This window comes from Chaetura pelagica, unplaced genomic scaffold, assembly GCF_000747805.2.
Source record: "Chaetura pelagica isolate M959 unplaced genomic scaffold, ChaPel_1.0 scaffold109, whole genome shotgun sequence".
Taxonomy (NCBI): Eukaryota; Metazoa; Chordata; class Aves; order Apodiformes; family Apodidae; genus Chaetura; species Chaetura pelagica.
In genome coordinates this window covers 7226827-7250008 of record NW_009970725.1, presented here as the reverse complement: position 1 = coordinate 7250008, position 23182 = coordinate 7226827, and the positions used below count along the sequence as shown (strand labels likewise).

The 23182-nt window shown below is 41.7% G+C and overlaps 1 protein-coding gene across 2 annotated transcripts in view; it reads right to left on the bottom strand.

Annotated features, from left to right (window-relative positions):
• Window positions 1–23182, bottom strand: part of LOC104396924 (BTB/POZ domain-containing protein KCTD1) — a 67041-nt gene that overhangs the window by 26927 nt on the left and 16932 nt on the right. The window contains exons 1-2 of one of the 2 annotated variants that reach the window (XM_010006834.1): window positions 7490–7754; window positions 6800–6978 (exon numbers count right to left, since the gene is read on the bottom strand). In XM_010006834.1, coding sequence (XP_010005136.1) covers window positions 6800–6963 — 164 coding nt within the window. In that variant the 5' untranslated portion in view covers window positions 6964–6978; window positions 7490–7754. Of the gene's footprint in view, window positions 1–6799; window positions 6979–7489; window positions 7755–23182 lie in introns of those variants that run through there. The other variant, XM_010006833.1, reaches the window with a different exon arrangement.

Sequence of the window (23182 nt, the reverse complement as noted above, 5' to 3'; positions counted from 1 at the left end):
TCTTTCCCTGACTTACAGGTTGATCCAACCCATACAACCTCACACAAGTCTACTGGGAAAGGCATCTGTGAGACATACTGACAATACGGATATAGATTTTCCTCTTTCCCCTCAAGAAACACGTTTGTTACTTCAGAGGAGTACTAGCCTCAGAAATAAGGAGCTGAAGCCTTTAGCTTTATAACACTCCTGAATGTTGACATTTATTCCCCTGAATATTTCCATCCACACTGTTACAGCCATACTTAAGCATGGCATGAACCTCTGGAATATAAAAGTCTGCATCTCTACTTTTTCTGGGTCTGCACAGGTGCAAAGAGTACTCTTAACAATCCACTATCTCCATTTTGCCATCATTTTACACATTTGTGTGCAGAAGCAACGACCAAGTACAAAACACTGCTTTTTATCCTCCATACAAATAATACCCAAAAACACTTTTGCTGACACTTGGAACAGGACAACATCAAATTCGTGGCCCTTTCAGTGATGACTCACCACCAGTTACTGACCACACAATGTGAGAACCTGTTAATCTGATCATGCTATTTCTTTTACCTAGTCACCAATTACAAGCAACAGCAATTACTTGCTGATCTGGCAAGTTAAACATGCTACAGGTCTAAGATTAAAAAAATACTAACTTCTACTGAGGCAACAGTGGTGATCACCTGTGGTGATCATTAGTTGAGCCAAATCAGGTCAATACGTACCCTAAGTTCAATATACACATGTAGAGATATAGAGAGATAATCTTGGTCCGGCCAGGACCAGAGAAAAAACCCTTCAACTTTTTATTGACAGATGTGTGCTACAAAATATTTCTTTTACAATATCAGTTGTGTAAATTCTCAGAATGTCTTGAAATAGGCATAAAGTGTACCACCAGTCACAGCACTGTGTCTGTTTTCCCCTCAAGATTGCATGTGGTTACACCAACCAAAAAAACTTGTACTGCCTAACACACTTTCAATCATCATCCCAAAGTATTTTAGAACTTGTGTTTATTTTTAAACCTTAGTGGGAAGCAACCAAAGCTCCAGGTTAAATCAGCTATCTTGGGTCACAGAGTCAGTGAGAGACTCAGTGTATTTTCTTATCCCAAGCCCTTCCTTTCCCCTGCCATAAGACCATGCAGCAATCAAGTGATGAAATATAAAAGGTGAATAACTAGATGAGCAAGCCAGGATAGGTAACAAAGATCACATGGAGCCTCTGTCAACTTCTCCTGCCTATTCCCCCCCTTGCCAGGAATGTTAAAAAATAATAAAAGATCTGTGACCTGGACCACTCATGCTAACACAGCAGACAGAGCTAGTGCACAGCAGTATTGAAAACACCCAAGGAAACTTGCTTCTTCCAACTTACAAAACGTTTGCTCTCAAAAACTGCAAGCCTACTGTCGTCTAGCTACTTCAGTGTCATAGTGATTTATGAACTACCACCTCATCAGCCTTTGATGTTGGTACTCTAGGAAGATCACCAAATACCTCCATAGATGAGAGATGTACCTTTCAGAAAGATGAATCTAAATAAGGAGAGGAGAAACGAAGACACAGTTGCACCCACTCAGCACTCAGCATTTCCTCAAAAAAAAAAATAAAAAATCCCCTGATGACCATTAGTCAGAAACCTTTGGGTTTATTTCTTTAAACAATTAGCATCACTTAAAGCAATTTGAGAGGTACTATCCAAGATGAGTAGGAAACCTGTGACAGAGCTGCTCTTGTGGTGGCGTTACAGAGGGAGCCCTGCTCAAAGTGCAGAACACCTTCACCACAACAGATGTACTGAACCATAAGTCTACAGTATGGTGTTGTAATGCACAGAAATTCGAACAAAGGGCCACACTGGTGCCTTGTTTTGGAACTGGGAACAGTCTACGATAACAAAATGCCAAAGTTCTGAAAAAAGCAAACAGTGTTAACCTGCCTAATTCATAACATGTCCTTAGAGATCTACCTACATAACCTATGAAAGGTAAGTCTTGCTCACCAACTGTTGAAAAAGGCCAAGAACAGCCTGGGCATTCTCCTAAATAATTCTGTGCTCTTGATGCAAAAAACCCCTTACCAGACAAAAAATGCCAGTGTCCTAACTGGATCCAAGTGTGTGAAATTTAATTTCCCTGAGGGCTGAGAGTAAAGATTGGGTAAGAGAACTGGGACACGAATGAATTGGTTCATATGAAAACCTGAAACAGCCCTGGGCAGAAATTTGGAAGTATTGTGAAATACCATACAAGAAAAATCCATCTTCATATGCAGGGAGTAACTCAAGATGGGAGATGCAGCAATGTAAACAGGTACCCCAAAAGGTTCTACAAAGAAATACATGCAAGGCTTTTAATAATATTTTCCCGTACTATGGTAGGAATACAGGATGTGGCAATCCAGTGCCATGGTGTTATGCAAATATTTGTACAAGATGACTTGGACAGAACTAATTAAAAATCCAGATGCTTTGAACATATGAAATAGACAACGCTGCTGATATTACTGATACCAGAGATATCAGACGGCTGATGCCCATATAATCAAGCATCTTCCCATTTAGTTCTGATAGTCAGTTGAGGTTGTCTTTGCCTGGTGCACAGTAGCTTTTAGTAGATACAATACAGACAGGATTAACACCAAAAGATGTAGGAATGACAGTTCCAAGCAAAGGGTTCAATCCTATGCAAGATGATAATGCTCTGAAAGGAGGGGAGTAGGCTGCTCAGGTTTAAATATCAGCACTAACAGGTCTGTTCTTTCTCTACTATTCAGAAATCCTAAAATTCAACCCATTTGCCTCAAACTCCCTGGTGACCACAGGGACCAATGGGCAGCATACACATGCCTCAGCTCTCAAGGAAGAAAGGCTCCTTTAGCAGACCCTCATCTTGTATCCATCTTCTCTGGAATAAAAAAATAGAGTGTTTTTCTCTGGTCAGCAGAAAGCAGACCTGTTTTTAAAAATATTCACTTGCAAAAACCAAAATAATTAAAAAATGTAGTGCACCCAAACCTCTAACAGACCACTTTGTGTTGCTAAATATCATCCTTCGGATCCAGTGACTTAAAGTAAATCAAAGGTTGTTGAGAAGAGGAGGGCATGAAGTAGTTCAAAACAGAACAGATTTCAAAAACATAAGCCTCCTCACAAAAGAGAAACAACTCGTTTGGTCCATTCACACAGGCATACAAATAACCATCAGTCAACACCTCAAAAAGAGGAGGACCAATCTGCATATGGGTGAATGCACCAATTGTACAGTTTTGGTGGACAGAGCTACAAAAAAGGACACCTGCCACCCTCTCAGGCATTAAAAAAAACCCCTACTATTTCTTTCAGCAAATTGACCTTACATAAGGTGGTCTTGGTATATATACTGATTCAAATTGACTCTTCTTGAAGCCTAAGTCTGGCAAATTGTATTACTCAGCTGCATGAGATCATGTCTGAGGCATGGCCTCACTGGTGTCTTGGAAGAACATGAAGCCTATTGACAAGATAAAATAACCATATGGGATCTTCCTTGTGAAAACAGTAGGTTCTCTCTGGTCTAGAATATAACTGGGCTCCTTGGAATTCTATGCTACTGGGTTTTTTAATTAATTTTGGTGTTTGCTAGTTTTTTAGCATTATTTCAGCTTCAGAATTTAAAGTTCTAGGATTACTCAATTCAAACCATCTATTAGATAAGCTGCTTGTCTGTTGGATTGCTTCACCATCTCAGCCTTTGGCCAAAACACAGACAGGCTCCAATTCCTTGTGTTCTTCAATCACAAGAACATCGCAGAGAAGCCCTCAATGGTCTTTCCATAGCAAAGGGCACGGACCTAGTATAAGTAATGATGATTTTATAGTCACACCTGAGTTGCTTTGGAAGAATGAATGGATACCTGTCAGTAGGCACTTCACATATCAAGGTACAAACCAGTTAGGGGGATTTAAACAAAAGAACTATGGAAAATGAGCCCTGTGAGCTACAAGTCTTCACCTCATATAATCTAAGAAACTCTTTTTTAAAGTACTGTTTCCAGAGAAATTGTAGATGTCCCCACCCTGAAAGTGTTCAAGGAGAGACTGGATGGGGCTTTGAGCAACCCAGTCTAGTGGGAGGTGTCCCTGCCCATGCAGAGGAGTTGGAACTAGATGATCTTTATGGTCCCTTCCAACCCAAAACATTCTGTGATTCTATGATTCCTACTCTACTATCCAAGAACGAGAAAACAGAGAGGCACAAGATAGGATGATCTAAAAGGAGAAGGAAGAGCACACACGTTCTCAAAGACAGAGACTGCTCTATCAGGATAGGTCTCCTTTACACCAACAAGCCACAGTGACTCCAAAGCTGCTGGTTTGGATATCACCATTTCAATCGCACAAAGAAAGATGACTCTGGTACCTGGCCCACAGATGAAAGGTTCATTTTAGGCTTCTGGCCCTTAGACTACATGTAATACGAGTCAGAAGCCTAATGACTTTCATGTCTCAACCTGTTAGATGCTGGAGCCTGCAACCTATGCTTTGACTCATCCCTGGAGCACTGCTCTTTCAGGCAAGATAATCAAGACCTTATTTTTCACAGACAATACTTCATATGACAATAAGCCTCAGGAGGCTTCAACTGGCCCAAAGACATCTGTGAGGCCTTGCCTTAGTTTTGATCTCCTTCACACACGTGATACCAGTAGAAAAACATACGAGTAATGTTGACCAAAAACTTGGATTGGTTAACACCAACAAAGACTGTAGATATAGACTGACCAGGTCAGGCTTCAAGGAACAACATGTATTAATGTCGAAATATTACTGGATAATTTGTAACCAGCACTCACCATATCCGTATCTATAGAGAGCTACATACACACATCCCCCCCTCACTGAAGAAAAAAAGGTAAGGTAAAATTTCACAGACAAAAACCCTAACAACTATATAATGATTGCCAGCATACTGCTTCATGCCACTGTCTTGACATCCAAACGAGCTTAATAATTGCTCTTTTGAAGCTGCTAATGTTAAAAAAAACCCACAACCAAACTCTCAAGTTCTGGAAGTGGCTGGGAATTCCAGGTTCTAACAGCTATGCTGGAAATATTCACTCATCAAGGGGTTCAAAAGACACTTTCTGTCAGAACTGAAACACAAGTGCATGTCAGAACGACTTGAAACAGAATGACTACAACTCAGACTTTGGGTTTTCTTTAAATTATGTTTGAAGAGCTTTAAAATGTTTAATTTATTAAACCAGCTTTGATACTACAGGCATAGCTTCCACTTTCAAGTGCTACAATGGCTCAATTGAATACAGAATGCATTAAGCTTACATTCCACTGCCACAAAACACACTTATGAAAGACATTTTAGTATTTCTTCACTTAAAACAATATGCTGTCCCAGTCAATCTGGCACGGACACAGAAGGTGCATGCATTAATAGCAGCAGCCTCTCATACAGCACAACAGTAGTTTTAGACACCATCACTATTCCAACCACTGAAAAAAACCTAAGTAATCACAACTCCTAGTAGCTGAACACAAGCAGGTCATAAAAAAGTTCCCCAAAATGATAGATTTGGTTTTTGAAGAACAGTTCTAGTTTTTCCAGACATTGCTTCAATCTCTTCTGGCAGGCCTGCGCTTTGACATGCCTTCTGTTATTTCCCTGGTCTTCCTTATGGAGGTTGTCATAAGAAAGGCCATGTGCCCAGTGGTTTCTCTTTCATACATCTTTATTTACTTTCTCTCTTTCTAGCCCTGTCAGCTCCTACGGTCAGAAGCATTGCTCCAGTCCCACCTAAAACTACACAGGCAATGCTGCAGGGGCTGTAGTACCAGTGAAAATTGTGCTTAGAACAAAATCAAATCCCATGAATCATGCCTTGTACCCTTTAGAAAGGCAAGTCAGATTTGCAGGATCAAGAAACTCCAAAACTCTCTGAGTGGAAAGACCATGAAGGTAACACTGTCTAATTTCTAGAGCAGGATCAGGCCACAAAGGGCAAAGTATAGACTAATACTGCAGACACAATAAACACCCGCAAACTGATAACCAACTCCTAGTATCACAATAGCCCTGCAGTGTTTATCTGCAATCATCACAATGTGCTATCCACACACACTGTATTCAATGCCACTGTTGTTTTCTTAAAGCTGCACTCCTATTTCATCTGCTCTATATACACCACTTGCAGGTTACACATGCATGCAGGTTTTCTAACTGCTTAATACCAATAAGCTACCATAGCCTCAAAAGTTTCACTCAGAATGTACGTGAGAGTTAAGACTCTAATAATTTGAAAAGTTTTAAGATTCTGTAAAAAGTTTTCAGTTAATGCCATTTTACAGTTTCTTACATACGACTTTACCTCAAGTGACAAATCTGAGATTACACATTGATAGTACAGGACAGTGGTTACTAATCCAAAAGAAAAAAAAACACAATAAATACCCCAACACCCCCACAACTGGACGTAAATGCGGTATTACTAGTTTTTAAATGTAATAAACCACAGAATGGGTGCTCTGGCACAAGACCAGAATTCTAGGTGGTAGAAAGTAAGTGTTCTTTTACCATAGACTTTGTTTCATACACAGACATAGGGATCTGCAGAAGTGCCATTTGACTGAAAACACAGTGGAGCAGGGAAAGCAAAGTCAGTTTCTAACCTCCAACGAACAAAGAAACCTAATTTAATTTTGTAACAAACGGAACTAAATTTATCATTCTAAGACAGCCCTAGGAGGTCCAAGCATGAAATGGAAGAAAAGGAGTTGCCAAAGACATGCAGAACAAGCTTTTTAAAGTTACCTGGAATCAGGATATTTTGTAAGCGTGGCCAGGCTGCTGGTATACATGTGCCCACCCACATCAATGTGAACTGGTGCGTTGGATTTTGTGAGCTGTGCTGGAGTGGGGATGCCTTGATTGTTCAATGGAGATGCAGGGGATCTAGTGATCAGAGGTCTTGACATATTGGGCCGACTGTCCTGTGAAGAGATAGACCTGGGTTAATGATCTCCTTAATAACTTCACAGAAACCCACAGTTTTGAATCAATAGCACTGTCTCATAGTCTCAGCTTCCGATTTTTATCTTATTAAAGCATAGACAAATATTTGGCAGTTTTAGAAATCAATCCAGCTCTAAGAGTCTTAACTGGTTACATTTTAAGTAAGTGGGGCAAAATGCTGTGCTAAACCCCACAAAGTAGAAATTATGTTCAATAAAACAAGTTCTTCCTGCATGCTGCTTGTGACAGACAATCCATACAAAAAGAAGAAAAAAAAAAGTAATTCTCATATTTAAGAGCTGATAAAGGCTCTGACAGAAAAAGCTGCAGACAGAAAGACCAAGAACAATTACTGTTTTCCTTTAAGAAGACCCCAGGTAGACTTTCTGTCCCTTCCCAAGCCCTCCATCACTGCCGTACAGTCAGAACAGAAATACAAACCCTCAGCTCCTCCATCCTGCACACTCTTCTCTTGAATTCCCAATTCACATAGCACGGAAACAGAAGCAGAAACACCTGGACTAGTCAACTGCTCATGGACTGCAGACCACTGGACATCGACAGCCTTTGAGAAAGACATTTTCCATTTAAAAGTTATACGTATGGCGACAGGTGCCCCCGCGTGCCCCGCATAGGCTGCAGGTCTGAGCGACTTCCCAAGGCGGGCGAGCTCCGGGAGCAGAGCGGGAGCCGATGCTTTGCTGATGAAACCAACTTTTAGTCACAAAGGAAGAGCTGTAATGCCAGCAAAAAGCAGCCCCAGCCTGCGTGCGCGGCGGGTGGGGCAGGGCAGGGCGATGTGCTGGAGCCAGTAAGGCAGGCTGCCTTCAAACTTTGGGATTAAAATAGAAACGCATTTGAGAGCAGTTTGGAGCCAGCCCCGCTTTCGACTGGAGGAAAAGCTCCCTACCGGGGTGGAATCTTATAGGGATGCCCTGAGAACTAAAAGCCCTTGCAAATTACTAAGTTTTACATTTAAAAGGTAAGCAAAGCAGCAAGAAGTCAGGTACACTTCATCACAAAACTCGCTTTGTTCTTTCGACACGTCTTTCGGCTGCGAAAGGTAATGGATTCCTTGTAAACATCTCCACAGAGCTGGGCAGCAAACCTCGCAAGGAGCGGAGCACGGCCGTGAGAGAGAGAGTTACTGGGTATTAAGACTAGCAAAGTCCACTGCTGAAAACACTTCTCCATTTTTCATGGCTGTTAAAAGACGTAAACCATAAAGGCAACACGAGCCAGGTAAACGTCTAACTGAAATGATTTACAGGCCAACGTTGCACAATAAATCCAAGTAATATGTAACAAAAAGGATCTATAAACCACAAAGTATTTAGCTAATTTTCTTTCATACGCAAAAGTGAGCTTAGGTCACATACTGATAAAAATGAAGGGGATGGAGAAAAATATATAGTTTAGAAGTTGGGGGGAGAGGGGTTGGGTTTCTTCTGTTTCTTTATAAGCAGAAATTAATATAAATCTGCAGAAATACCATGCTTAATCACTACAATGGCTTGAGGAGGTGCCTGCAGCGCAATGAAGACAAGTCCAGACAAAATAAGGTACACACGCTATGCAAAACTGAAGTCTGCTATAAATGCTATGTGATACAACCACCACCCAAGATGCTACTGATCTGCAGTATGATATTTAGTAAAATAATGAAGAAAAAAAATAACAACTGGAAAGGCAAAAGTAAGAAGGCAAGGCATGATCCAAACTGGGGGGAAAAAGAAAGGACGCATTGGACGATTAGCAGGAGGAAAGTAGCGGGTGTGAGAAAGGAAACACATTGCAGTACCTAAAAGCAGACAAACAGTTTGAAAAAATATTAAAAAATAAAATAATCAACAAAGGCTGAGACTAAAACAAAAAAAACAAATTCTGTAACTTGTATGAGACAGACAGCACGACCTCCCTTTGCTGGATCCTCTCTGGCAGAAAAACACAGCCCTGTTGCAATTTAGCACACTGCAGCACCACCGAGCCTGTAATAGTTTTTCAATTGGACACATTCTCCTGTATACCCTGCCTGGGGCTGCTCAGGAGAAAATGAACAGATTTGCAGGGTTAATATTGCAGTTAGGCTGGGACCTCATTCAGCATAGCTGCGATAGAGCTGGCTGCATGAAAAGGTAGAAGAATGTGCAGTATAAACATCACTGCCAGGATGGGAATAGGTCAAAGGACTGTGGGCATTTTACAAGGCAAAAAAAAAATCCAAACAAAACCATAAGAAAAGGGAACCAGTTTCCAAAAAGCATACTTAACCAAGCTGCCATTTACACAGTTTACCAAATAAAATTCCCAGGAAATAAAAAAGCTTTATTATAAAATCTTTTGCTATCTTATTTCACCCTCCTCTTTTTAAACACTCCCTCTTTAAGTTGCCTTTATTTTTTGTGCCTCCAGAAACAATGTCCACCTGCTCAACATTTAGATATTAAATACAATAATGCCAGCCTTGCTCCAGCTTTAGTTCATGAGGCACATTTTCCTCGACCAAGCAGTTCGCTACTGTTTTGGAGACCACTTTGAAATTAGGCAATGATGTTTCTGCTTGCAGTTGCCCCAAAGATATTAAAGTAGAAATGGGATTCAGAGAACCAGTTGCTTAAAAAACAGCTTCTTTTATGTGGCACAACCTACTAGCACAGCTGCAGCACAGAAGACCACCATCCAGCGGGTATGGCATTAAAACCACTCTGACATTTAACAGATCAGAGCTTAATCACTGCTTTAGTTGAATCACTGTATCAGTTCAGCTACAGAAAGGATAGCACGGGCAAATAGTCTGAAGAAATACATGGCTTGCACTGGATAACTACAAACATGGAAGTGAACAGGTTTAGGTAAAAAGTCATTAGAACAAGGCACTGCTGATAAATTAAGCTTTGCTACCTAAAGTGATCATAAATATAATTCCTCAGAAACAATTACAGGAAGAGAGAAGAGAGTAATAGAAGATAAACTCATTGGGATCCAGAAAGCTATCTAGAACAGCTGATGACACAAGGATCAAAAAGTTCTTTGGAAGGCTCCCTTGCTGTGCTTGGTGTCAGGAAGGTGAGACCTGCACCCAGGAAGGGTTTATAGCTCAGCCATGGCTGTTCCCACATGGGAAATCATAGAGGCTGTTCACCTGCCTCAGGAACCACACCAACTTAATTCACAAGTGAGACAGAAAGCACAGGTAGCGCCTGCACAGGCTGGGTGGGCAGTGACTTTCCTCATCTGCCAACAGTCAGTTTTTCCACTTGGTACCTTTTCTTCTCAAACATTTTTAAATTTACTCAACAAAAAAAAGAAGTAAGAAGAGGAAATACCAGGTTTTACAATGCCTATGGACAAAAATACTACAAGTATCCTGTAAAATATTGATCATTATTAGTACTCATATTTTTTTTTCCCCAACAACTTTTTTTTTTTTTTTTAAATGACTACAAGTTTTCAATCAGAATTAATTTATTCCTGAAACTATAAAATCAAAAGGTTAAAATCTGTGTGCTAGGCAGGTTAAAGGCATTTAGGTAGCATAAAACTTTTCAGTTTTGGTTCAGCTCACAAAAACACTGCTCTATTAGAGCAGTTTGGGGCTCTTCTGCTTTCTTGTCAATATTTGAAGGAGTCTTTCAACAGCAAGCAGTTGATATGCCCGAGTCTTCTGAGCATACCTGAATCCGCTTCTCATCTTCTGCTCTAGGCAAGCCCTCCCATAGACTGCACAGAAACAAAAGCAGCCCTGCCTGAACTCCTCCTCCCAAGGGTTAACAAGATTCCTTAGGATTTAGAAGTCTTTCTACCAAAGGGTATTAAGGACCATGGAGGAGAGCTTTCAGATTTCTTTTCCTCTCATTTTCTTCCATACAGTCTTCTCCCCAACTCCACTCAAGAATATCGTTAAAGAATAAGCCTTTATCTGGGTTGAAAAAACAGAATAGCTGTAGGACCAAGATGCTTACCCAAAGAACAACTTAAGAACCTTGTCACTCTTCTGGTAGCAAGTGGAAGAAATGAGAGATATCTGAAGAACGCAAGATGTTACAATGTGCTAAGCGTACAAAAAACAAAGAGACAGGAGGCTTCCTGCTCTGCTCAAAATATTCCCTCATGTTAGACTGCTATGAATAGTAGCGGTTTCAGAAGTGTTATTTACACTCTCTAGTCTTGAGTAAAGTCATTCCAGTTCCCTTCTTAAGCCAGAAACCTTGACAAAACACATGCCACTACAAGACAACCCGAGCTCACTCACAGGAGGCCTGACATTCAAGTACAAAACATCTACTTGACTCACAGGACTGTGGGGATAATTTTAGGTTGCGGGTTTAGGCCTTGCTGGCTAGGTTTATTGTAGCCAACATTTTCACTGTGAACCAGCCCAGCTCAAGCCGAAGTTGGTAAATTGAGCTTCTACTAACTAAAGTGATCACTAGTCAATCTGCTGTATCTCTAGCCTTCGTATCAAATTCTAAAATTACCAGATGGTCCCTGTCACAGCCCAGGCAATTCTTACTGCTGAGAAACTCAAAGTTACACATTTCAAACTCTCTTGCATTTTTGGGGGGGGAGGTGAAAAAAATCGTCTTACGTATTCTAGACATTAGAAACAATAATAATGCAGCAGTTTATAATAAAGCATCAAATCTGTCTGCATTCATTAAATTTTTTCACAACAGCAAGCCACAAGGGGTGTTTCTCCCTACAAAAGCTTGGTGCGCAGGAACAGCTGGCAAGAGCAGTTAGCACACCCACATTAGCCATCTTCAGTAGAAAGGTCTCTTCTGAACACATACACTGTATGGAGAATGAACCCAAACAGTGAACAGATTTTGGAAGCTGGAGAAACAAATCCCTTTTCTTTCAGTATAAAGCAGGAATAATTCAAACGTCATGGACAGCTATGTACCTGTCTCTAAGAAATAGGAGGCTGATGCTTGTGGGAGGTGGGAACGCCCAGTTCAAGTCCCTCATCTAAACCAGGAACATTAGGACTACTCAAGATTCAGTTTCTGTGTAAGTGTCCCCATTTTGACGGTGACTTTTTCAAAACACACATTTCATTAAAGATTAAAAAAAAAAAAATCATGATCATGTCTCACCACAATGCTTAAACAAGTACCCCCCACTTTTTCCAATTAAGCAAAAACAGTTGCCACAACAAAGAGGCTGGAGAAAGCATTTATTCAACATAAACAACATCAGTACAGAACAAACAGCACTTCTGGAAGGTGTAGCAAGCACGCAGAGATAGAGAGCTATGTGTCAAGGAATCCCATGTGCTTGCTCTGCTGGAAGGGGAAAGTTCCACCCTGAGCACCTCTTCGCGCTAGTGATATCCTCACACTGCTATGGCCATGATATGTTGCATCCATAGATGACACTGAGTTATGCTGGCCCATCAGACAGAGACCTGCAAGGTGGTCAGACAACCACGTGCACATTTTGGTCTCTTAAGGCACGCCAACACATGCCATCTTCATCTTTGTTCTAAAGAGCCCAGAAGCACAAAGAAGTTGCCCAGATCTTTGCCAAAAAGTCTTTACAAGTGAGCACATCCATGCCCTGTCTTCTGCATCTTCCCCCTTACACCAATGGCCGGTAGATCTCTGAGGAGATGGCTGGACTGTACTGGTGCCACTGGGTCTACAAAAAAAGAAACAGCACATTGTTTTCCCCAGCAAAAATATGCTGATTGCACTGTCATGTTTTGCTTTTCATCAGTATAATCCGAGAGCTCTTTCCCTCACAGCTGCAAGCTTTAGGATGCTGACACTGAACATTACGAATTATGTTTATAAAGCAGAACTCCGAAATAATTGTGTTTGAGTGGCTCATGAAAAAAAGGCCTAAAACACTATCAGCTGCAATTCGGTGCCACAGTCAGCTGAGACAGCAGGTCACTTAAGACTCAGTGGTAGTACAGGAATTATTATTTTAGACCTTTGAAGAAAAAAACTCATTTTAAATCTGGAACGTCTGACAAGATGTGACAGAAGGTCAAATCATCCTATGCAAGGCAGTCAAATGCAACAGAGAGCCTGAGAAGTAGGAAGGTTTTCTTGAGATGCTGAGGCACCCAAGAGGAGCAGAAGACCTACTACTATACCAAGCAGCTGCTCACTCCTCCCACCACCAGTGACATGTTTGCAGCACTTAGTACTATGTTCAGAATTACATGCAGCAATGCAATTTAGAAAGGTGGATGCCACAAGGCTGCCCGAGAATGGGGATGGAGATACCCAGAGGGGTCTAACATAGCCAGTGGCTGTAGCAGTGGTGACTGGAGCACTTACCTGACAAGACAATTTTCACTGCTACATCCTCCTTGTCCCAGAGGCACTGGTGGAACACCAATCCAGCTCCTCCAGACGAGGGTCCTTTGGCTCCATATCCTGCACGGTGACTGCTCACAGCCTCCTCCTCCTCCTCAAGATGCCAGCACTGCTGAGCACGTACACTCGCTCAGTGCTGCAGCTGCTGGGGAGCCTGTGGTTGCATTTCCTCGGTAAACTGAGCCTTGTTGAGATTTCATCAGAGCTGATCAGGACCTAGAATAAATGCCACAAGTGCAGAGAACCAAATGCAAGGTAAAGGGCTGAGGGAAGCAAGCTATTTGTCCTTGGCAGAGAGAGCTGCATACCTGGAGAGGCAGGACAGTCTTGGACAAGACCTTGAAGAAACTTTGAGAATGCCAGTGCCTGGTAGCTGAGCCTGCAGCACACGACTAACTTCAGAAGAACAACCCTAACCACACCTTCATCAGAAACTGGCCACTGAGACCTTAAGAAAAAATCTCAAATTAACTGCAGAAAAATGATTTAGGAGTAAGGACAGGAGTCAAATGATAACCTGCACTTATACCAGTACAGCAGTAAGTCCAAAAGATGGAGAAGGTCAGATTTACAAGGACAGGATGTATCTTCTCAACTGCTTATAAGCTTCTCTGAAAATTCCCATGAGCCTTGAAACTGAAGAATTAAAAAAAGAAAAAGTCTAGTACCTACTTCAAGATATTCTACAAATGCGTACTCTCTATGGAAGATTAACTTAGCCCCTTGCTTGTTTGGGTAAGCAGTGCTGAGGCCAGTGCAAATGCTTTAATATATTACAGTCAGGCCCTGTAAGTAAAGCTCTGTTCTTCGGCACTGCCTGTCCGTTTCTTGCTGTGCGCACTCTCTACTCTTTGGTCAAGCAAGTGGTAAATGTGGCTGGCACAGTACTTAAGCCCATAATGCAAGCAGGACCTTCACCAATCCATTGCATTATTAAAAAAAAAAAAAAAAAAGCACATATAACTTGGAGGTCCAGCCCAGATTCACTACCCCCAAACACACACACATCCACTAGCTGCTTTGGCTTTAAGTAGGTGATTCTTACGGTCTTCAGACGTGCTGATTTGATTCTTCAAACCATTGCATTTTTAAAAAAAAAAAAAAAAAAAAGCACATATAACTTGGAGGTCCAGCCCAGATTCACTACCCCCAAACACACACACATCCACTAGCTGCTTTGGCTTTAAGTAGGTGATTCTTACGGTCTTCAGACGTGCTGATTTGATTCTTGCTCAGTAAAAGCAGCCATTTAATTTACAAGCAAAACCGGATTTGAAAGCTGTTCTCAATTACTGCACAAGCACACCACTGCCCACCTGACACTGTATAATCACAGGGTGTTTACCCCAGGATGCAGGAGGCAAAAACATCCCCTAAACATGCTGGAGGACACAGGGTTTAGAAGCAGGAGGACTTTGGACCAAAGGTCAACAGACCTGCTGTGCTGCTTCCAATGGTGCTCTATATGATACGGGCTGACTGGATACTTGGCATTTCAGGACACTTGCTCCACCAGGGGCTTGTCTGTTCTCCACCAGCTTCTAGTCAAACTAGCAATAAAACTGTGACCAAAACAAAGCGTAACTCCCCAGTCTGAGGCTTCTCTAACTGGTACATGCCCAGCTCAAAGTTTTTCATGAGGTGTACAGCAAAGCACCCCGGTGACCTTTGCTCAGCCTTCTTCGTTTTCACAGGCAAAAGGGGAATCCTGCAAATACTGCAGAAACTATTACAAGCCAGTAAGTGCCAAGAGATCCCTAAGTCTCAGCAGAGAAAGACTGCAGTCACTGTGGATTCCTTTTTTAAAAAATAAAAAAAAGGGAAGGAAACCATATTAAAAAGATGAGCAGTCCCTGGGAAAGAGGCTGCCAGGTCTGAAAAGCCTTTTGCAGCCTGGCAGCCCTGCCCACAACACTACAGCTGATACAGAAGTCTTTGCTTCTGCTGCCCTGAGGACAGCTTCATTTACTTTCCTTTAAACCTGGAAAATAGGTCGCTTTTCTTCTCCTACCTCTATCAAACCTCAGGTACCAGAGACAACATGAATTTACCTGTACTTCATAGGAAAGTGAGTACACCAAAGGGAAAGTTTCACCTTTTGGCAAACGACAGAAATGACAGACCAGCTTTCCTTTGTACAAGGCTTCATCCACTCCAGCAAGCACCATTGATCCTAACACCTTGGACCACTCCATCCTGGGCGCAAGAGGTGTGGCCTGACATCACCTTTGCAGGTAACATACCTATGCACTCTGGGGCTCCATCCAGAGTCCTAACCTCCTCCCTGAAAGAGGCAGCTGCTCAGGCAGCTCTCCCCTATCTCTGGGAACAGCTCCTGCTGCCTCCATGAGGGATGGAGATCTCCCAGCTCCTCTCCTGCACCAGTAAAGACAGGCATGCAACATCCACCTCCTCCCCATGCATATACTTGGGGTTTGGACCAGGAACAGACCCCCCCATGGGAAGGGATAGGGCAGCTCTGAACACTGGCAACTATCTTCCAGCTGCTCCCAGTTGGACACCTTGTAGGTTGAGATATATTAATAATGTAATTTTCAGTCAGACATCTCACTCAAGTGTTGTTGTCTTTTATCCACTTCTAGCAGGCACTCTGTGCATATTTTGTAGAGTCTTTACATAAGAAAAGGACAAGAAAAAAAATACTCCCTCCTGGGTTTAGAAGGAAAGGATTCCGTTTGCCAGAACCATGCTGGTACATTCGAATGCAAAGTTAAACAAATCCTTAAAGACAGTGTCAAATTTTGAGTGGGAAAGAAACCAACTGGTTACGCTCTTCTCGGACTGAGTTTGCGATTTGTCCGATACTCTTCTGGCGAGAAGCAACACCAAAAAACAAACATTGCTAAAATTTGTCTGTTCTGTTTACAAGTTAAGATCCTATCAGTAGTACATGAATAAAGATTAACATCTTGAATTGCAGTCATATCTGAAGATTTTAAAGACCCATAAAAATGCAGACTTCAGTGGGATAACTGGAAGATCATAATAAACTGTCAGAATTTGAGAAATGTGTTTTTCTTCTTTAGATTTGACTCTGAAACTGAACAAAAATAAGCCCGTACTGCCTTATTTGAAGTTAATTTACACTCCACTATGAATAGCACCTGCCCTTGGGTATGTTCCAGAAGAACGTCTACCTTTCCACAAAGGGTGGCTTACACCCATTGTAAAATTTCCAGAGGCACATTAGATGTCTGTTCCCCCTGCAGCAATTTCACCCTTAGAAGTAGAAGGAACGCTGCCAGTTACAGCCTGTGCTGAGGAAACATGAGTTATAATTTTACCCTGGGAAAATTGCTGAACTGGGAGCTTCTGGTGTGGCATAGGTCTTGCCTTCGCAATCCAATGGTTCTTTTGATTCAGAGAGGCTTTGAAAGGGTGGTGATGAAAAACATAGCCTCTCCCTTTGAATCAGCCTGCTTTCCTTTGCACTTTTAAAATTTGGTTTATTAATTTGCCTAGGAGCAGAAAGAGATAAAACTGACCCATCTAGAGAAGATGCATTTTTGGACGTACCAACAGACCATGATCTACTTCAGATTGACCATCCAAAGAACGAGAAACCCACCTTCAGACTATCTCAAGAATTTTTATGTGGAATCATCTTACCAAGCTTAAGAAAAACACAATAAAGCCTCTATTTGCTCTTCCTGCCATATGAAGAGGGAAAAGGAAAGGGACAATTTATAAGCATCCAATAAAACCCTGTCTTCAAAATGCTCTAATGCAAAAGAGCTCTAAGCACTCTCCAGATGCTTCTTGGAGCAACCAATAATAAAATAGTCTCAGACAGAATCATAAGTTTGAAGACATTGTGTCCACTTTAGTAATTATGAGACTAGACAATAAAACAGATAGCTTCATCTATAACTTAACTGCAGAAAAAAAAACCCAACTCAAGAGGGACTGAAAGCCATACATTTGTAATTATCTAATTTATGACAACAGTGTAAACAGAACTGCAATTTCAACAGTTACAATTCAGGCTGGTATAGAATTAGAAATACAGTACGAAATTGTAGTCTTAAATTATTCATCCGTCGCTCCCAGCGATGCAACATTTTGGGCAAAAAGGACCAACTTTTAGGAGCTCTGTGTCATCACTGGGTTTTCCTCCTTCTCTCTCCCATCCTCTTCCCCTCCCAGCAAGTTTCCATAGTTGAACTTAGAAAAGCAATGACCTTACCTCAGAAAAATTATAATCTATTGATACCCCACCACAGGGACAGAGACTGCCAGGAGGGATAACAGCACAAGGAAAGGGTAAAAGCTGAACTTACTGAAATGACAGGCTTTTTGGAAGTCCTTGTTAAGACAGACTGCAACAGGGAGCGTTTACTTGGCTCTGCTACTATTCCATGCATTTCCAGGCTGGCTGGGACTTTTTCCTCTCTTCTTGTAACTCCCATTAAAATTATCAGCCTACAGATTTCATAACAAGCAGGAGAGTGAAAAAGCCCAAGCACTATCACAAGAAAAATCGTATTATCATTAGCTATTTCAAAATGCACATGGGTTACTTAACACCCCAGGACAGGCAGCATAACACCGCATAGGTACATCTGGTGCGGGGACAGGGAACAGCCTCCTGCTAAAAATACACATATGAGGCAGCATGCAGCGACAGGAGCCTCCCCAGAGCTCTGGAAATGGGCTATCCATGTGGCACATGGGATCTGAACTGAAAACCGTCAGTGACCCAGATACTTCCCTATCCTCATCCCATACTAAAATCTGTCCATCTTTGGATTTGAAAACCCTCAGAGGAGTAGTTATGCTTTTTGGTGGCTGGTGGGAAGTGGCCAAAGTCCTGAACTAAGCTAAACACAGCTGCGGTTAAATTTAAAAGGTTCCTTCAATGCAGTAGCCTGAACTAGTCTTATGTCTTTTCTGGTGCTTAAAGTTAGGAAAACATTTAGTGACAAAGCAAGAAAAGATAGGCATATGACTGAGGGTCAAGGAACTATTTTTTTGTTAAGTGTGAAGGACAGAATTTGAGGAAAGAACACAGAAGTCTGCTCTGGAAGGCAAGAAAGAGTGCTTGGCAAGATGACAACCATATGGCATATGAACAAAGCATATTTTAGATTTGGTTCATTTGCTTCCATTGTGTGCAAAAGATACTCTAGAATGCAAGGCTGAGAAATACAATTTTGATTATTACTGTTTTCAGACCTGTGGGGATTTCTCCAAGTAGTCATTGTAGCTTGTATAATGAAAACATCAATTTGGCAGCTAATTTTAGCATTTTTGCCCACAAGGATGGATTAACCCTCAATCCATATAACCATGAGCTATATGCTAACAGAAGCCATCATTGCCATCACCAACCTCATGAAGCAGCAATCTACTATCTAGTCATAGACAGAACCCTGCTAACTACCTCAGCAAACTCTTAATTTTATAATAAAAGGCTTTTGCTTGACCTGACACCACAATCACACTCATAACTTTTGAATAGTGGATGAATTTTTCTACAATATGCATTTCTTCGGATGGTGTGCCCTGCTTCTAAGTCTGTTTGTGCTTCTCTGGTCATTACTAACATGCAAAGCATCAGAACTTGGACAAAAGGATATGCAAATGTTTAAAGAAGCAGAAAACACCATGCTGGTCAATCAACAAGAGATGGCTATCTCACTTGCTCTAGCTATTTGCTTTTTTTGCTTCCACAGTACAATACATTAATAAAATAAATTGAAAAGCAAGAAATAAATTCACATTCACATAAACCAACAGGACATACAGCTGTGTTATGAAGCCAATAACAAAGAAGAACCATATCATTAGATGATTCTGAGGTACAGCTCAAAATTGAAATTGTGAATGGCAGCTTCACTAAGAAAATGAAAGCTAAACAAAATACATAGCTATCTTATTTTTAAAATACAGAAGTTAAGTGAGGTGACACAGTTCCACATCTGGACCAGCCACCGTGGAGGAAGCATTTAGGTATGAAATCTCCCTTTTGGTAATCTGTGTAATGGAGCTCTTGGAGAAGCTGGCCCTTGCCAAGAGGCTCAGCTAATTTAACTACTGATGAAGGGATAAGCTTTATACGAAATTATCCTCATTCAAAATAATACCTGAAGAAGTATTTTGTTGGGTTGGTGGGAAAGGGGGGAAAGACTTCATCTAACTAAAGCCTGCTAAATATCTGGAATGGTCATAACCAGTAAGATAATTCTGGTAAGTGGAAAAGTTCTCTAGAGCCAAAGTGACAACTCTGAACTACACCTGGCTTCTGTAATAGAAAAAAAACGAGTTTAAGGAAAAATCAAGACTACAAGATCTGGAAGTATATATATAAAAAATAATCTTTAAAAGAGCAGTTTGAGAATCAAAAGTATGAGATGGTGGAAGGTTGAGAAAACCATCAACTACAATGAAATAGTCTTTTAAATTGCATGCAAAAATCCCACCACATTTCAATAGAGATCTGAAAAGTGGAAGAAACCACCACAAGAGAAGGAACTGACAGGTAAAGGAGCAGATAAAGGGACAATCGTATACAGCAACACATCTGGACTCTTTAAAAGAGCAATTCCAGCTAAAGTCTGGGAGACAGTATCTGCAAAGGATTTTATCTGGGACCAGGTAAAGTTTGAGGGAAACATCAGGAAGGCCTTGCAGCTTTTGTCTTATTTGTCTCTGTTTTGCTTGATATACATCTCCTGCCCAGAGGAGCAGTGCAGGAAGCCATCAGCTCACTCCCAGTCACAGAAGGGGAGGAAAGCAGAGAGGCTGCAGCACTACTGTTCCTGCAGGAGGCAAGGAAAGGAGGCAACAGAGATGCAAAATGCACGTTCATTGGGAGTGGGAAACCAAAGCATCCTCCATCGGAACGACAAAGATCTGTGAGAAAAACAAAAGCACAGGCAGAAGAAGGAGAAGGAATTTAATCAGTAAGAGTGGGAAGAAGGGTGGTGAAACAAAGAAAAAAACAACAAACATTATAGTTGACAGGCTTTGGTCTCCCCTCTGGAACAAATACTTGAAAAGCTTGCCTTTGGGAACAGATGAATTGTAATGTCAGAAATAAAACTGCATTTGAAACAAACAGGAAAGGTTTCAGGGGTCTTGTGGTGATCATCTAACAGAAGATAGCAGCAATTAACTTCAGCAACAACGCTTAAATTACAGATTTGTCTCATGGCAGCCACCTTCTATCCCATTACAGATGCACCTGAGTGAGAGCATGACTTCTGCTGAACACCGTCCTGAAGGTGATGAACCAAAGGGGATTATTGGAGAGAGGTTTTCTAGGGTGCTGTGGAGGGATGCATGGCAAGATTGTTTTGTTTTTCAGCAGAAACACTAAACCTCATTAAACAACAGAGTTTCAGCTCAGAAGAACATCGGTTGAGGATGTGTGTGTGCCTCATTCCACATATTTGACAAGCAGTGTGGAATGAGGTGTGGCAAGTGGAATTTGTAACTCCAGCCGTGGCCAGGAAAGGTGGCTGGATGCCAACCACACCACAAAGGTCTCGTCATCTAAACTTCAAGTCCAGTCCTGAGGATCCCGACAATTGCTCAAATTGAGGTGTGCCACAGATACGGGAACAAATGCATATACATATTCCAGCCATAGGGTTTGATAGCCACAGGAGTCTAACGTGCCACATGCTTGCTTTAACAAAACCTTCTAACCCATCTCACAGTGACAAGCCTTACAAAGTGCTCCACACCAAGTAGCTTCACCAAGAATAATACGCTCCTGCCAAGAGCAACTTCACTTGACCAGAAGTAAGTCTGGAAGTTTCTAGGATGCTGATGCTGTGGTAAATGGTGGAAGTCATATAGCAAAAAGGTTGGAGGCTCATCTAGTTGGGCCACAACAAAGCAAACCAGGAGACTGATCTGGGACTAAGAAACTCAGAAGAAATCCAAATGCATGGCTGAGCTTAAGCAGTAGCAGTTACATTAGAAATGGTTTTAAACACAAAAAGGGAACTGAAGACAACCATATAAACTCTGATACTCCAATGCAAATTAGAATCAACGATGATGATTGATTTTTATAAAGGGTCTAATGATACAATGCAAACTAATTCCTCCCATCTCAAGCCTGGCACTATTTGGTTTATTTAATACAAAAAAATCCTGAGTGCATTTTTTTCTTCCTCCCGTTCTTCTGGTTCTTTTGCCATGCTGATGCTTGTTCGCATTACATCTATTTTGAGCTAAATTAAATAGGAGAAGCAGAGTTTTGATTCAGTAGTAGCAATAAATGGGGTTAGCCTGGCATTGATCTGTGTAAAGGGGCCAAAGCTAGGACTGCCAGAAGCAAAATGTGGTCAGTGAACTCTACAGCACCAAGAGTGACCCTGCAGCTGAATTCCTAGCCCTGATTACAACAGAAAGAGACTTGCTTTCCTGAACAAAGAGTATTTCAGGCAGCAGATTAGCAAGAGAAAGTCTACTTGCAACAGCAGACAGAGGAAACAGACCAAAAATAAGAACCACAGCACACTTCAGAGTATTTTAGAAAGGCTCTGAACAGTGCAAAACAAATGCCATCCTTGCTCTACATTTCTCTTAAGCCAGTGTTGGGTCCAAATGCTGAAGAAACAGTACTTTTCTTTAGCATCTCAGTTAAATAGCTTCAGTTAGTAAGTGTGCTGCAGGGGATATGAGCCAAAACCTTGTTAAGGACAGAACACTGAAAAAGTTACCTTGAAGACTAAGACCGTTTGTCTTACAGCCCTACAGAGAGGGAAATTATGTTTACGATAAAAGGAAAGGCCCCTTTTATAAATAATATTTAAAATTCAGCCAGCAAATTTATACAGAAGGAAGATTTCACAATCCTTAGGACACACCGATCGAATTCACTCACTCTCTGGTTGTTTGTACTGTTGTGCAATGCAAAACAGCGAGAGCACAGCAGTAAATCTAGCCTCATGACTGTCGGCTTTAATTGCAGAGTAGCTACGATGGAGAACAAAGTGCCTCTTATTCCTGCTGCACCATGATTTCACTCACTCTCTGGTTGTTTGTACTGTTGTGCAATGCAAAACAGCGAGAGCACAGCAGTAAATCTAGCCTCATGACTGTCGGCTTTAATTGCAGAGTAGCTACGATGGAGAACAAAGTGCCTCTTATCCCTGCTGCACCATGATCCCACCAGATCTCAAGCCAACCAGGGTTGGTTCAGGCCAGCATTTGGATAGGGGCTGGTAGAGCTCTGGAACGGGCCGCTCAGAGGCTGAAGCGAACTTGCACCTTGCTCCCAGAGAGGCCACTCTGCACAACAGGAGCACACAAGGTGTTGGGTGCTCGCAGACTTCCCTATCAGCACCTTCAACCACATCTCTCAGCACTTTGGCAGCTCTGCCAACTATTCAGAAGTCCTGAATGCAGCAAGAAGCTGTCAAGAAATGCAGCCCTGCCAAGCAATCCAAAGCTGCCGAAGAGTAATGCATCCTACTCTCTTTTTTAAATTTGGGATGTTTGTGTGACATTGGGCTGCATGTCCAGAGCTCACCCTTGCTGGGAAATGTGCGACAGCCCCACTCCTTGTGGTGGCTTCACCAAGAGCACTAGGGAACTCAGCCCCCAGGAATAAGGAGAGAAAAAAAGAGAATCACTGATCATTGTTACTTTGAGTTTTAACCTATTTCTTTCCCATATTTTACAATAAATGTTCATTGACACGAGTGTTTCCTTAAAAATGAGGATCACAAAATACTAAGCTGTGTCAAATCTTTATGAATGAACCATTAAAGGTCTTCAGCCTGTTCTTACCCCACGAAGTCCCACGATGAGCTTTTGCTTGCTGCTTTACCAAGTAGAAAGGGGCAACGTGGGGACTCACAGAGGAAAG